Genomic DNA, 12254 nt, shown 5'->3' with positions numbered 1-12254 from the left:
TGGTTTTACCAGTGAGCAATACACCTCTCGTCTTGCCATCCAGTACCCATGTTGCTGATTATCACATCCAGTATGCTTACCCCTCTTGTGGGAGTGGTACGTTGTTCCTGGGCCTTTTGGTTTATGGATTCTATGAACTTTTGTCCTACACTGTTGGAGCTAGTATAATGCTCCCAGTCTATGTCTGGATATTTTCAGTCACCCAATATAATGTGGTTTGGAGGATTTGATATATTCATGTATTCCAGCATAGGCCATGTGCAGTTCCTGGTGTTGGAACAATAGTCTGTAGCAGGCTATAAACTGGGGGGGGCAGTTTTAGCCACTGTTACTTGACCATGGCTAGTCCATGCTGCTTCTTGTTGTGGTACCAACATGGGGGTGTGGTTATCCTTGACAATTCTTGCTAGTCACCCTCCTTTTGTAGCTTGTTCCATGTTTTGAGGCTGTACAGCACAGTATGAGGTGTAACCTGGTAGTGTTAGGGTGCTGTTGTGAGCCTTGACTCAGTTTTCTGTTACAGCACAGATATCAACATTCTCCATACTGGGTGACTTTAGACTGCATGCATGTTGCTGTTTCGACTTATCCCTTATCTTATTCTTATCCCTTCTGATACCTATGGAGATAGGTTTGTGTTTTGAGCCTTACCTATTCAGGGCACACTGTGGGTAACAACAGCCTTTGCCAGTATCCATACTGCCTGCACTGATAGGTGCACGCCAGTCCTAGCAGGTGGAGCATCATGTCATGCTCAGCATGTCATCCCAGACTGGCACACATTGGATCCCCTTTGACTAACTGTGATACTTCAGTCAATTATTGCACTTGATCATCTCATTGTCATATTCTGGCATGATGCTTGGTGAGGGTAGGATGTTAGTCAGGGTCCTCAGGTGTGCATATAGTACATGGTGTTACATTACTTAACACATGGCATTCATACCTCAGGTGGTGCTGCAGGGCTGCCTATGTTGGATGCACATATTACACTCCCTGTACATGTTTCTGGGCAGGTCATGTCATTTTAGGCATCCCTGTTATTATCTGAGTGAGTCAGAGGGGGTATCATTCCCAGGGTTCCTACTGAGCCAGTGTATGTGCTATGTGTTGCCTCTTTGCCAAGGCCAGGGCATACTGGGCATGCCTCCTTCTGCCTACTGGGGCATGCTCAGGTTGTTCCTCCTCCGAGTCATGCTCTGCCTGTGATGGCCTTGGCAATGGTGGGGGGCTGTTTGGCCCGGCCCTATGATGGTCCTGCTGCAGCTGTTTTCGCAAGATCATATTATGTAGCACAGCACATACCATAACAATTTGGGTACATGTAGGTGGTGTGTACTGCAAGGCTCCACCAGATGTGTCAAGACACCGGAACCATGACTTGAGCAGCCCAAACACACGCTTTATTACATTACAAATTTGTGCGTGTGCCTCATTATTGCGTTCCTGTTCAGGTGTGTGTGTGTGTTTCTGATGGGTGTCATCAGCCACGGTTCCAGTGCATAACCTGCATCCCCCACTAAGTGTCCGTGCGGGATGTCCCCATTGGCAAATGTCTGGTACAGCTGCGTCAAATGCCAGATGTGGGAATCATGGTAGCTCCCAGGACAGCCAGCACACACATTCATTATTATGCCCTGGGCATCACACACGACCTGGCAGTTGATGGAGGGGAAGCCCTTGCGGTTGATGTATGCCCTACCCTGCTCACCAGCTGGTGCTTTGATACGTATGTGCGTGCAGTCTATTGCACCCACTACCTCAGGGTATTCTGCTATTTGCTGGAAGAGACGCATATTGCTGGCCAATACCTCACGGGCATTGGGGAAATATACATGATCACCGACATGTGCTGACATGGCATCCAGGAACTGGTGCAGTACCCTGGTGGCTGATGCCTGTGATATCCCCATCATATCACCAGTTGGTCTCTGGAAGGTACCTGTTGCTAGTATTCTTAGGCCAACACATACCTTGGTTTACACTGGGATGGGTTCCCCTCTGTTGGTTCTGTGTGTGAGGTGTGGCCTGCAGAGCTCCACTATTTGCTGCAGGAGGTCTCTGTCCACTCTATAATGCTCTACTATCTCCAGCTCATGTAACCCATGGTAGGTGACCCTGGGCCTGTACACTCTTCTCCGTCTCCTCACTGTGGGTTGTCTGGCACCATCTGCATTGTCACCACCCTCAGCAAGTCGCCTATGTCTCATTATGACAGCTATGGCAGCCCCTAACATTTCTGCTCTGAGTTCAGCTTTTTCAGTTTTCACTTCTAATAACTTACTCCTGTCTTGCAGTGTCTCTTGAGAGAAACATCCTGCACTGCTGTTTGCAGAGTTTTAAGTGCTGGGCTGGGCTACTATTCTGCCTGTGTAATTGCCTGCTTCTAATTGTTTTCACCTGCTAGCTCCAGCAGTATTCCCTGCTAGCTTCCTACTAAATCTGTTGCTTCCTTTTTCCTCTCTGTTTCCTCAGGGAGGAACCGTGTGCAAACCAGCAGAAACATGCTCACAGTGGCTTACACGCGCGCACACATGCTTATACAGTTCTGAATCTGCTTATTCGGGTTAAAACGCGTGCACACCTGTGCAAACAGTGTTAAACATCTCTAAACACGCTCCCACATGCTCAGTCTGCCTTACACGCGTGCACACTGTCTTACTCGCGCTTCATGGCATGCACACGTGCGCATGCATGCCCAGCAAGAAACTTTGGTGTAGGCAACAGTGTACACCTTCCATTTCTTGACTTTCTCATGCTTATCTAGTGGCACACCTCTTTCCATGATATCTGTCTGACATCTGTCATGTAACTCTGACCTCCAATGAACTGCATTTCTTTATACCATTCCCCCCTGTGATGTCACCTATCTCCTACTCTGTTCCTCCCCCTTCTGTAACTCTTACACTACTCAGACTGTGCTCATTTGCTATGTGACAGTGGAATTCAGTATCCTAACACTCATTTGCATCAGATTGCCTACTAATGCTTAGTTACATCTCTTAGACTCAGCTTCCTTCCTTAGCAACCACTACATGGTGGCCATGTTGGTTTTGATCTGCTGGTCCCTGCATTGACATTCCATGTCTTGCATAAAACCCACATTTGTGGGTTTAAAACCTTCGTTTTTATGTTTTATACAGCGCAGCCCATTTGCGCGGGGCTGCGCTGGGTTTAAACATCAGCGATCGCCGAAAAAAATATATATATTTTTATTACTTTTGCATCAGGTTACCTTGCCAATGGCCACATATTTGGCCATTGGAATGCTGCCTGACACATATGCACCCTTTATTTGGAGCTGACATGGCTCCATTGCGATTTTTGCAGAAACGTACTCAGTTGTCAACTGAATACATTTCTGCAGCTAAAACAGCTCTTACATGGGCTGTTTTGGGCTTCCTGGATCGCTAATCATCCTCATTTGCATGCTATTCGGCTGCAAGTGAGGTGATTAGCTTATCCACGCCCACTCCGTGTAAGAGACGTTTTAGCTTGTCTCTTACACAGACTTTGGGCTGTTCCTGGATCGCGAAGGCTGCATGGTGTCTTACACTACTCTTAGACTCCGTGCAAGCCTTAGTGAATCCTGCCCCATGACTTTTCTTCCTTAAGTATGTTTGCACTATGAAAAAACTGAGATATTATTGTAACAAACAGATCAGAAAATCAGCTGCATCATCACATATTTAAAAAAAAATGCTTATATGCCACTTAATGACATCCTTGCTCTAATCCAAGAAGATCAAATAATAACCTTTATTCAGTAATGCAGCTATGCTTCAAGTAACACATGATTCTAACAATATGCATGTAGGAACAGTGATATAGGAAGGTGTAATAAGGAAACGAAAAGAAATAGCTGAAAAGGTTAAACTGTCTGTAGGAGGTTCCCAGGCAACTGATTGATGTAGTCTTGTTAGTGATAGTTAACAAACTCCTAATACTAATGATAGCTTACCAAATGCCTAAAATGAATGATAGCTAACCAATTTCCTAATGCCATTGATAGCTTACCAAACTCCTAATACTGATAGCTTACCAAATTCCTATCGACAGTGATAGCTTACCAAACTTCTAATACCTAACAGACAGAGATTGATTAGAGGGTTTGCCTCCTGATGCAGTTCAGTAGATCTAGCATCCCATCCAAGTAAGTAAAAATTCACAGGTAAATGTATGGTTGCAATGTTATATAAATGGAAGCAAACATACCTGTGCATGCTCCTGCTCTCAACTATTACATGTTGCAGCCCAAAATCTTGAAAGACTTTGGGATGATAGGTCATATATAAGAATGAGAGCTACCCATCAATGCTTTTTAAACAGCATCTGACTCTCACCTACCTCCCCAACATAGATGCAAGAAAATGTTTGCCAAAAAAGTGAAACCTCTGGCAGCAAGAACTCCACCCCAACATTTTTTTTTATAATTTATAAATTGTTACATTATTAGCACGTTTTATTTATAGAATATGCACATGCTAAATATTTTAATATTTTAGTTCTGGCTTTAGGTATTTCATAGGTTGTCATGAATTATGTATAGTGATATCTTACACTTTTTATTAACTGTCATGCCACTAACTATTGCAATTTACGTTGAAAAATATAATTTTTATACAGATCAGTGTAAGATAGTTGGACAGTCCATGAGATGGCATCCCAAAGATGAGGTGTTTGAATTATAGGCTCAGACTGATATCAACATGTGAAACCATTGGTCTTTTCACCCATACATTTCAATGTAAATAATTACATGCCTAAAGTGCATGTTAACCCTTCCAACCTTAACTTCTTATTTTCCTCTCTGGATGTAAGCCTTTCTAATACTAAAACTGATTTACTGCTAAGGTTTCCCACTAGCAGCAATCCAGGGGAGCAGCTGATGCTAATTAACAGTGTGCTCCTCTTTGGAAATGCACATGGCTCTGATGCACACTGCTGAGCAGTTTCAGAGAATTACTCAGCCATGTACATTGTCATTGCTGAGGGAAGAAGTGAATACTGTTAAAAACACCAAACACCCTTCCATTGCTATTGAATCAGTTGTGGTACAGGCAAGTTCAATAAAAATGCGGGGGTAGGGGATAGGGGTTAATGCATGTGTGTGCATGTCTGTAGAGGCATGAATAAATTTGCATAAAGTTATGTCTGTAAATATGCCTACTATGAATGATAGCTAACCAATTTCCTAATGCCATTGATAGCTTACCAAACTCCTAATATTGATAGCTTACCAAATTCCTATCGACAGTGATAGCTTACCAAACTTCTAATAGTCATGGGTTGTCTCATTTGGGGGATTGTGTAGGGAATCTTGAGTCTGGATGTGTGTGTGTGTGTGTGTGTGTGTGTGTGTGTGTGTGTGTGTGTGTGTGTGTGTGTGTGTGTGTGTGTGTGTGTGTGTGTGTGTGTGTGTGTGTGTGTTGGAGCATGCATGTGGGGGGATGATTAAATATTTTTCTGAATGATAATTCAAAAGTAAAAAAGACCAGAAAACTCTTCCAACTTGTTAGATAAACATAAATACATGGTAATATTAACACTTAGAAAACGAGCAAAAAAATACGTTAAACCTATTTTATTTCCACTGAATCAGTAAGTGCTTTTGTCTTCTTTTAATACTTCTTCAGACTCTGAGACAGTGATTGACTGTGGAGAACTTGTTTGTTAATGTGTGTGTGTGTGTGTGTGTGTGTGTGTGTGTGTGTGTGTGTGTGTGTGTGTGTGTGTAAGGTTGCCAACGTGATGTATGGGCCTCTGTGGAAACCACTACTGTAGATTCAGTAACATTGCTGCCATAGCTGTCTCTGGGTCACATTTTCTCACCATTGTGGAAATTGACATACCTGTGGTAGACAATTACCTCAAATGGTGAAGATTTTCCTAAATACTCTGCTACGTCTTCAGCTAAATATTCTGCATAGCAGTAATTGTATATACTAAAAAGAGCTAAAAGTACTCATAAGTCTGCAAATATGTCAAGTGATTTTTTTTTTTTTTTCTTAATATTCTGCAAGTTAAAATCACTGACTATACGGGAAAAAAGTTAAAAAAATTATGTGATTGGGCAAGTTACTTGCATAATATAGGTGAGTTAGTTAAAACACTGTTTTGTACTTTATAGTTTTAAATGCAAGCCAGAAAAATAAGTTTTAATAAACATGATGGTATATGTAGTTTAAAAGCAGCATTTGATAAATAAAGGATGAAATGGTACTTACCGATAATGCATCGTTATTGTTCCATTTGACGTTTACATTGCCTCTTCTGCTGTCAATGCTTGTCTGAAGTCCATACTTTTGTATACTAACCTTCTTTTGATCATAAGGAAGTGTCACACTGAAATATTAGTGAAAAACAATCATTTAACAGAGGTACAGCTTATTAAACTAAACAGAAAACAGAAAGAGAGAATAATGCATAAGAAAAGGCATCCTTTATAGGAGTTGGGCCCTTAATAGAACCCCTTTTCATTTAAAAGTAATTTGGTGAAAATAAGTCATTAAATCTGCATTTTGAAATTATTAAATACAGTTAAACAGAAGCCTTGAACATCAGTGTGCATAGATTTATGTTCCTCTGCATCTACATGAGCTCTCCAACCTCTTTAAACAGTGCTACACCAAAGCCAAAGAACTTTTGTGAAGACAGAAAAAAAGTTTTTTCATCAGCATAGTCCCTTTCCTCTCCTCTAGATTTCCCAACTTCACCAAAAAAAAGATTTGATCACTTGTTTTCAGCAAATTCAGTTTTTCTGTGAAAGAAGATATTATAAAGTGCCATAGTCTCATTGTAACATTTTGAGTTTTAGCATTGAAATTTTAGATACAAATGTAATGATGGACTAATTTCAGTAAAATTACGTTTATATATTTTCCGATTAAACAAAACGCTGGTATTACTTCAGATGGTATCAATTATTTCTAAAAATCTATATGTGTAATACAGAAATGAACTAGTGACCCATTTAAGGATTAGAAGTACATATGTGTAGAAATGTACCATATTTGTAGATCAGATGGATTGTAAGATACAACGTGCTTTGAATGAGCCACTTTGTGTATAATCTATACCTGTATATGTTATACTTCTACTGAACAGTTTGGGAGTTTAGCATGGATGTTTTATATCTGAAAACCTGGCAATTTAGCAGGGAAGATTAAAGCTATATATTTCTAATGAGCATGTTTTCTGTAGGCTGTCGTTAGATTTCTTCAGTCTCCCATAGGTCTTCCATCTCCGGTTAAACTCCAGACAAAGGACTGCCACCTCTCCATGTTTGCTAGGCAGGCTAAATTATGTAGAGATGAGGTGAGCCTTTCCACATGGCAATGGCATTCTCATTAAGTGACTTAACCATGCAATACTGAGAGGTCAGCCTTGAACCAGTTACATACAGTGACTTTACCTGATTGATAAATAAACACTTTAATAATTTACATATAACATTTAAGTATGCTTACCTTCCTTTGACAAACTTCTACAAGAGCTGTGGCTCTAGTGTACATCCATGTTGTAATGAATACTGTTTACATTGTTGTCATGCCTATGTTTTCAAAATCCTGACCATCTAAGGTTATATGGCATAGAATGATGAAAGCCTGACTATGGCTTGTGTGGCAAGGGTTCAGCTATGTAGATACAGGAAGACCTGAGTGGAGACAGCAAAGGAATGATGAAGTACATGCCTGATCAATTCCCCAATGGGGAGTGCTTGAGAGCAGGAGCAATAGCAGAGGCATTAATAATTAAATGAGAAAGATGGGAAAACTGAGGAATCTGCCACAGTGAAGGCAAAAATGACTCTGCTGGTAAGTCCAAGTGCAGGCTTATACAACAATCTTACTCAACGTATAGGAGGCAGGGCATAACGAAGAAAAACTGCAAAATGAATGATACTGTGGAAAGGCTCACCTCCTCTGTACATAATTTAGCCTGCCTACCCAACATGGAGAGTTGGCAGTCCTTTGTCTGGAGTTTAACCGGAGATGGGAGACCTACAAATCAAGGATATAAAACAACTAGAAGATGGTCCCACTATTGCAAACAGCAAAAAGTGCCTAAAAGTCTGCATCATCTCAAGCAATCACTTATTCTTTTTACACGTTTGTAGAAGTTGAATTAAACTTAAGAAGGTATGGATGTTTCCTCAGTCTAATTTTCCGGATGATAATTTCAAACCAACCAGAATTAATTCAAAAAATATCTTCATTTAGTTATTGCATTTATGTTATTGTATTTCTTTTTAATGTGGCTCAGCTCAATGAGCTTGTGACAGATAATTATATTTGACTGATTTTTACATTCAGTCACTAATTTCCATGGGGAATAATCAACTTCAAATGTATGCTTTGAAAAACATTTCAGTTTGCTTCCAGAAATTTGGCAGCCATGCAGTTTCCTGAACAAGTCACATATTCATGCAGTTATTACAGATTTTTCATGAATAGATGGATTTGTGTAAAGTATGCTTAACCCTTGTTGTTGTTGTGTCTTTTGGCTTTTCCCAGTTAGGGGTCGCCACAGCGGAACTCTGGTCCGCTAATGACTGGCAGTAGATTTTTACTTGCCGAGTTGCCGGCCCTGACTCACAACCATCAACGAAGGTACCCCCATTCACGCATGTCTCCACACAGAAGATGCTCTAGCTGAGAATCGAACAGGACCTTGTAAAAAGATTAAAAACAAGGAAGATCTACAGCTTTAAAGGCTCTTTTATTAAGGGGAAAGTAAACCATATGCATGAGAAACTTTAAGAAGGAGAGAGTTCAGCAGTAAAGAAGGCCTCTGGTAAATAATATGTCATCCTACGTCTAGGGAAAGTCCTGAATGAAAAGAAAGGCATAGAAGGTTTGAAGTTATAGCCAAAAAGTTTTACTATCTGTGGTGCAACGCTCTTCTGTTTCTACAATTTTCTAGAAAACAGTCAAACTCTGAATGAGCCTGGTGGTAATCCATTGGGTGATATAAGGGCTTATTCCCAGTTTATTTACCTTTTCTACTGTGCCTGAGTAGTTGCCATTTCTATCCCATCTTAAAGATTAGTCATTAGAAGAAACAGTACATCTAAGGAAAAAGTATAAAAGGAGGGGAGACAAAAGAGTATGTTTTCCAAAAAGATATTATGAAAATATAAGCTCAGTATAACCACAATGCTTGGGTTAATCAAATCCATGGGTTTACATTGAGACAAACCTTGGGAACTTTTGACTTGTCAAAACAAGTCTGTTATTTATTGTACTACTTGAAAATTAACTGTTAAAGGAGATTTTGAATGGAAGAAAGCCATTTGTATCTTCACACCACTGCATCCCTGTTTCAGTGTAAGTGTGTGTGCGCGCGTGTGTGTGTGTGTGTGTGTGTGTGTGTGTGTGTGTGTGTAATTGTGAATATGCTAATATCTATACCCAATATATATACATATATATATATATATATATATATATATATATATATATATATATATATGTGTGTGTGTGTGTGTGTGTGTATATATATATATATATATATATATATATATATATATGTATATATACATATATGTATATATCTCCATATAGTCTCATACTTCACAGATGGTGAATAATTCATGAAAGACAAATTCATCAATCCAAAGCCAAGCATCTCAGTTAATCTTTTTCATACCTCCACTACAAGATATAAGATAAGATACTTAAGCAAATATCTAAGGCTGGGTGCGGGTATCATAGAATTTACCCATGGTTGGTGTGGTTTGATCATGAGGACCGGATGAAACCTGAGCATTCATGCTGGTCCAACTCGGATTATATATGGGAGTCTATATGTGTGCAAACACATGGTGTACTGCTTATTGATGTACTTTTGTCTAAGTGCAGTGCAATCAACAAAAACTAAAACATGTAGGCATTCCTGTGAATTAGGAAAAAAAATCTTAGGTGATCCCTTCACAGTAAGCAAAGTTTCTGGGAGCACTTATGCAAAAAGTCTTAAAGCATGTGTTCTTACCTCAGGGAAAGTGAAGACATTGAAATTTTATTGCTTTTAAAAAAAAATGGCAAACAATGGCTGGAACAAAGTTTTCCTCATCTTGAATTACTGTGCTACCAGGCACAGGACTGTACAAGAGTGCAGCTCAGAGAGCATTAAATGCCATAAAAATCAGCCTGTTCTACAGTTCCCATAGATCCTCCTTATCAAAGCGGAATCACATTTGTGGGGTGGTAATCCCTCCTAAACCTTGATTTCAGAAAATGTATACACTGTTTATGCAGAGTCTCTGAAAGTCACAGATAACTATGGCAGATGCCTCGGTTTATGCTTAGTTGGATGGCTCTTCTTCTACCTAATCTAACCAGGGACACTGTGGTTATATTTTGTGCAACTATAGGTAAACAAGGAAAAGATATGTGGCATGATTAACATTAAATGTTTATCTATCTTTTTTAAATATTGTGTTAATCTTCAGCTTTTTCCTGTTCCTTTCAGCAGATCATAACATGGCCAGACAGAAATGTAATAGCTGTGGAGAAAACACAAGAATTATACTAGGGTTCTACAGGCTGTTAGGCTCTCAGAAGCCACTGGAGGATTGCAGACATTCTGAGGTGCATTGTAAAGATTTTTCCAACATTTTGATACAATAAAAGCCTGAACAAAAGTCATTTTTCCTACATACTTTCAAAAGATCTATAATGGGTATGCATGTACTTTAATAAGTGTGCAATAAATAGCCAAATTATGCTTAGGGAATGAGGTGCACTTTTCAGCTATTTTCCAACTTTTTGATTCACTGATGACTTGAACTAAAACTTATGCAAGTCAAGAAATTCAGTCATTTTTTTTCTTTTAAATAAGAAATAAGTTACATCTGACACAGTAGCAGTTCACAAAAAACTCAGAAGGTAAATCCTTATGAGGATACATAAATTGTATCTGGAATGGTGCCTGTCTTCTTCTCCACTTCCAAAAAAAAAAGAGAGAGAGATAGTCACATGGGTACTGCTAAACATATATACAGCATACTTCCTCACTCTTACCCCCAAAAGACATCTGTATTCTGTATACCACTCTGAACAGATTGGGAAAAAACAGAAATAACAGATGGAATAAAGGAATGTATTTCAAGCTCTTGCCAGGCATATATAACAGCATGCCTCTTTACTCCTGACCCCCCCCCCCAGTAACCACCTGTATATGTGTCTGACATTTCATTGTGAGGAAAGTGAAAAATATACCAATTATGGTTAATATATTCAAACTTTTTACACCTAAACAGTACACTGAGCCTAGACAAGCTATAGTGATTCTCAAACAATGAAACAATGACCATACTGTCCACAGCCCTCACATAAGCTATAGTGGCATTCTATGCACACAGAGGGTCAATTGTAAGAGAAAGTAATGTCGTAATGGACATACTGTCTGCTCCCCCCAAGTACAAACTCTTCAGTCTAATATATGGGGCTTGTTTTAGACTACATGAGGTTTGGAGCTGAGACCACTATTAAGTGTGTGTTAAAATCCACATATACAACTTGGGAGTGTATGGGCTGCCAGGTCTCCAGAAGCTCCAAGGGACTGGTATTCATTCTTTTTTTTTTTTGGTGGGGGATGGGGTCCCTGTATCATTTTATAGCCTTCGTACACAGTGCCCCTTGTCATTTCCTGGTCTATTAAATACTCCTGATCTCCTGAAATTTCCAGTGCTAGCTGGGGATGTTTGTGGAATCTGAGGGCACTGGGAATCTTGGCCATCACTATTTCACCCTGTTGCTTTTGTTATGTCCCACTCACCACTCATCCCCAATGCAGCAATATGCTGATGTTCAAGAGGTAGATATAAAAGGGGGGGTGATGCAGTGTATTGTGGGATGTTGTCAAGGCGTTATCCCCTTATGTCCCTGGAGTGGTGGGAGTTGAAATTCTGTAATACCTTCTGTGATGGCCTCTCTACCCTGGGTCAATAATCAAGGAGCCTAAGTCCTTATCACTGACACCAGTGAGAGACAGCCACTAAAAACAGGAATGGGTTTACACAATATTTTCAGATACAGCTCACTGCATCAAGCACAGTTTCCCCCAAGAGTACACAGGGAACACACTCCAGACCTGGAACTGGAATCTGTGTCTCTCCAGATCCCAAACAAGACTCATTTTGGAGCACTGTGTCCATGTTCCAAGTAGCTGACACACCCACACCTGGATATTTGATTTTCACACACACACACACACACACACACACACACACACACACACACACACACACA

The 12254-nt window shown here is 40.0% G+C and overlaps 1 protein-coding gene across 1 annotated transcript in view; it reads right to left on the bottom strand.

Moving 5' to 3' along the window:
- Positions 1-12254, bottom strand: part of LOC122815693 (mucin-19-like) — a gene marked incomplete in the record, with an annotated part of 520597 nt that overhangs the window by 456112 nt on the left and 52231 nt on the right. Inside the window, 1 exon segment of the mRNA XM_044088393.1 lies at positions 6228-6345. Coding sequence (XP_043944328.1) covers positions 6228-6345 — 118 coding nt within the window.

This window comes from Protopterus annectens, chromosome 11.part0 (genome assembly GCF_019279795.1).
Source record: "Protopterus annectens isolate FY-2018-M chromosome 11.part0, PAN1.0, whole genome shotgun sequence".
NCBI lineage: Eukaryota > Metazoa > Chordata > Ceratodontiformes > Protopteridae > Protopterus > Protopterus annectens.
The sequence above is the reverse complement of the archived record's forward strand: the minus strand, read 5'-3'. Positions and strand labels throughout refer to the sequence as shown.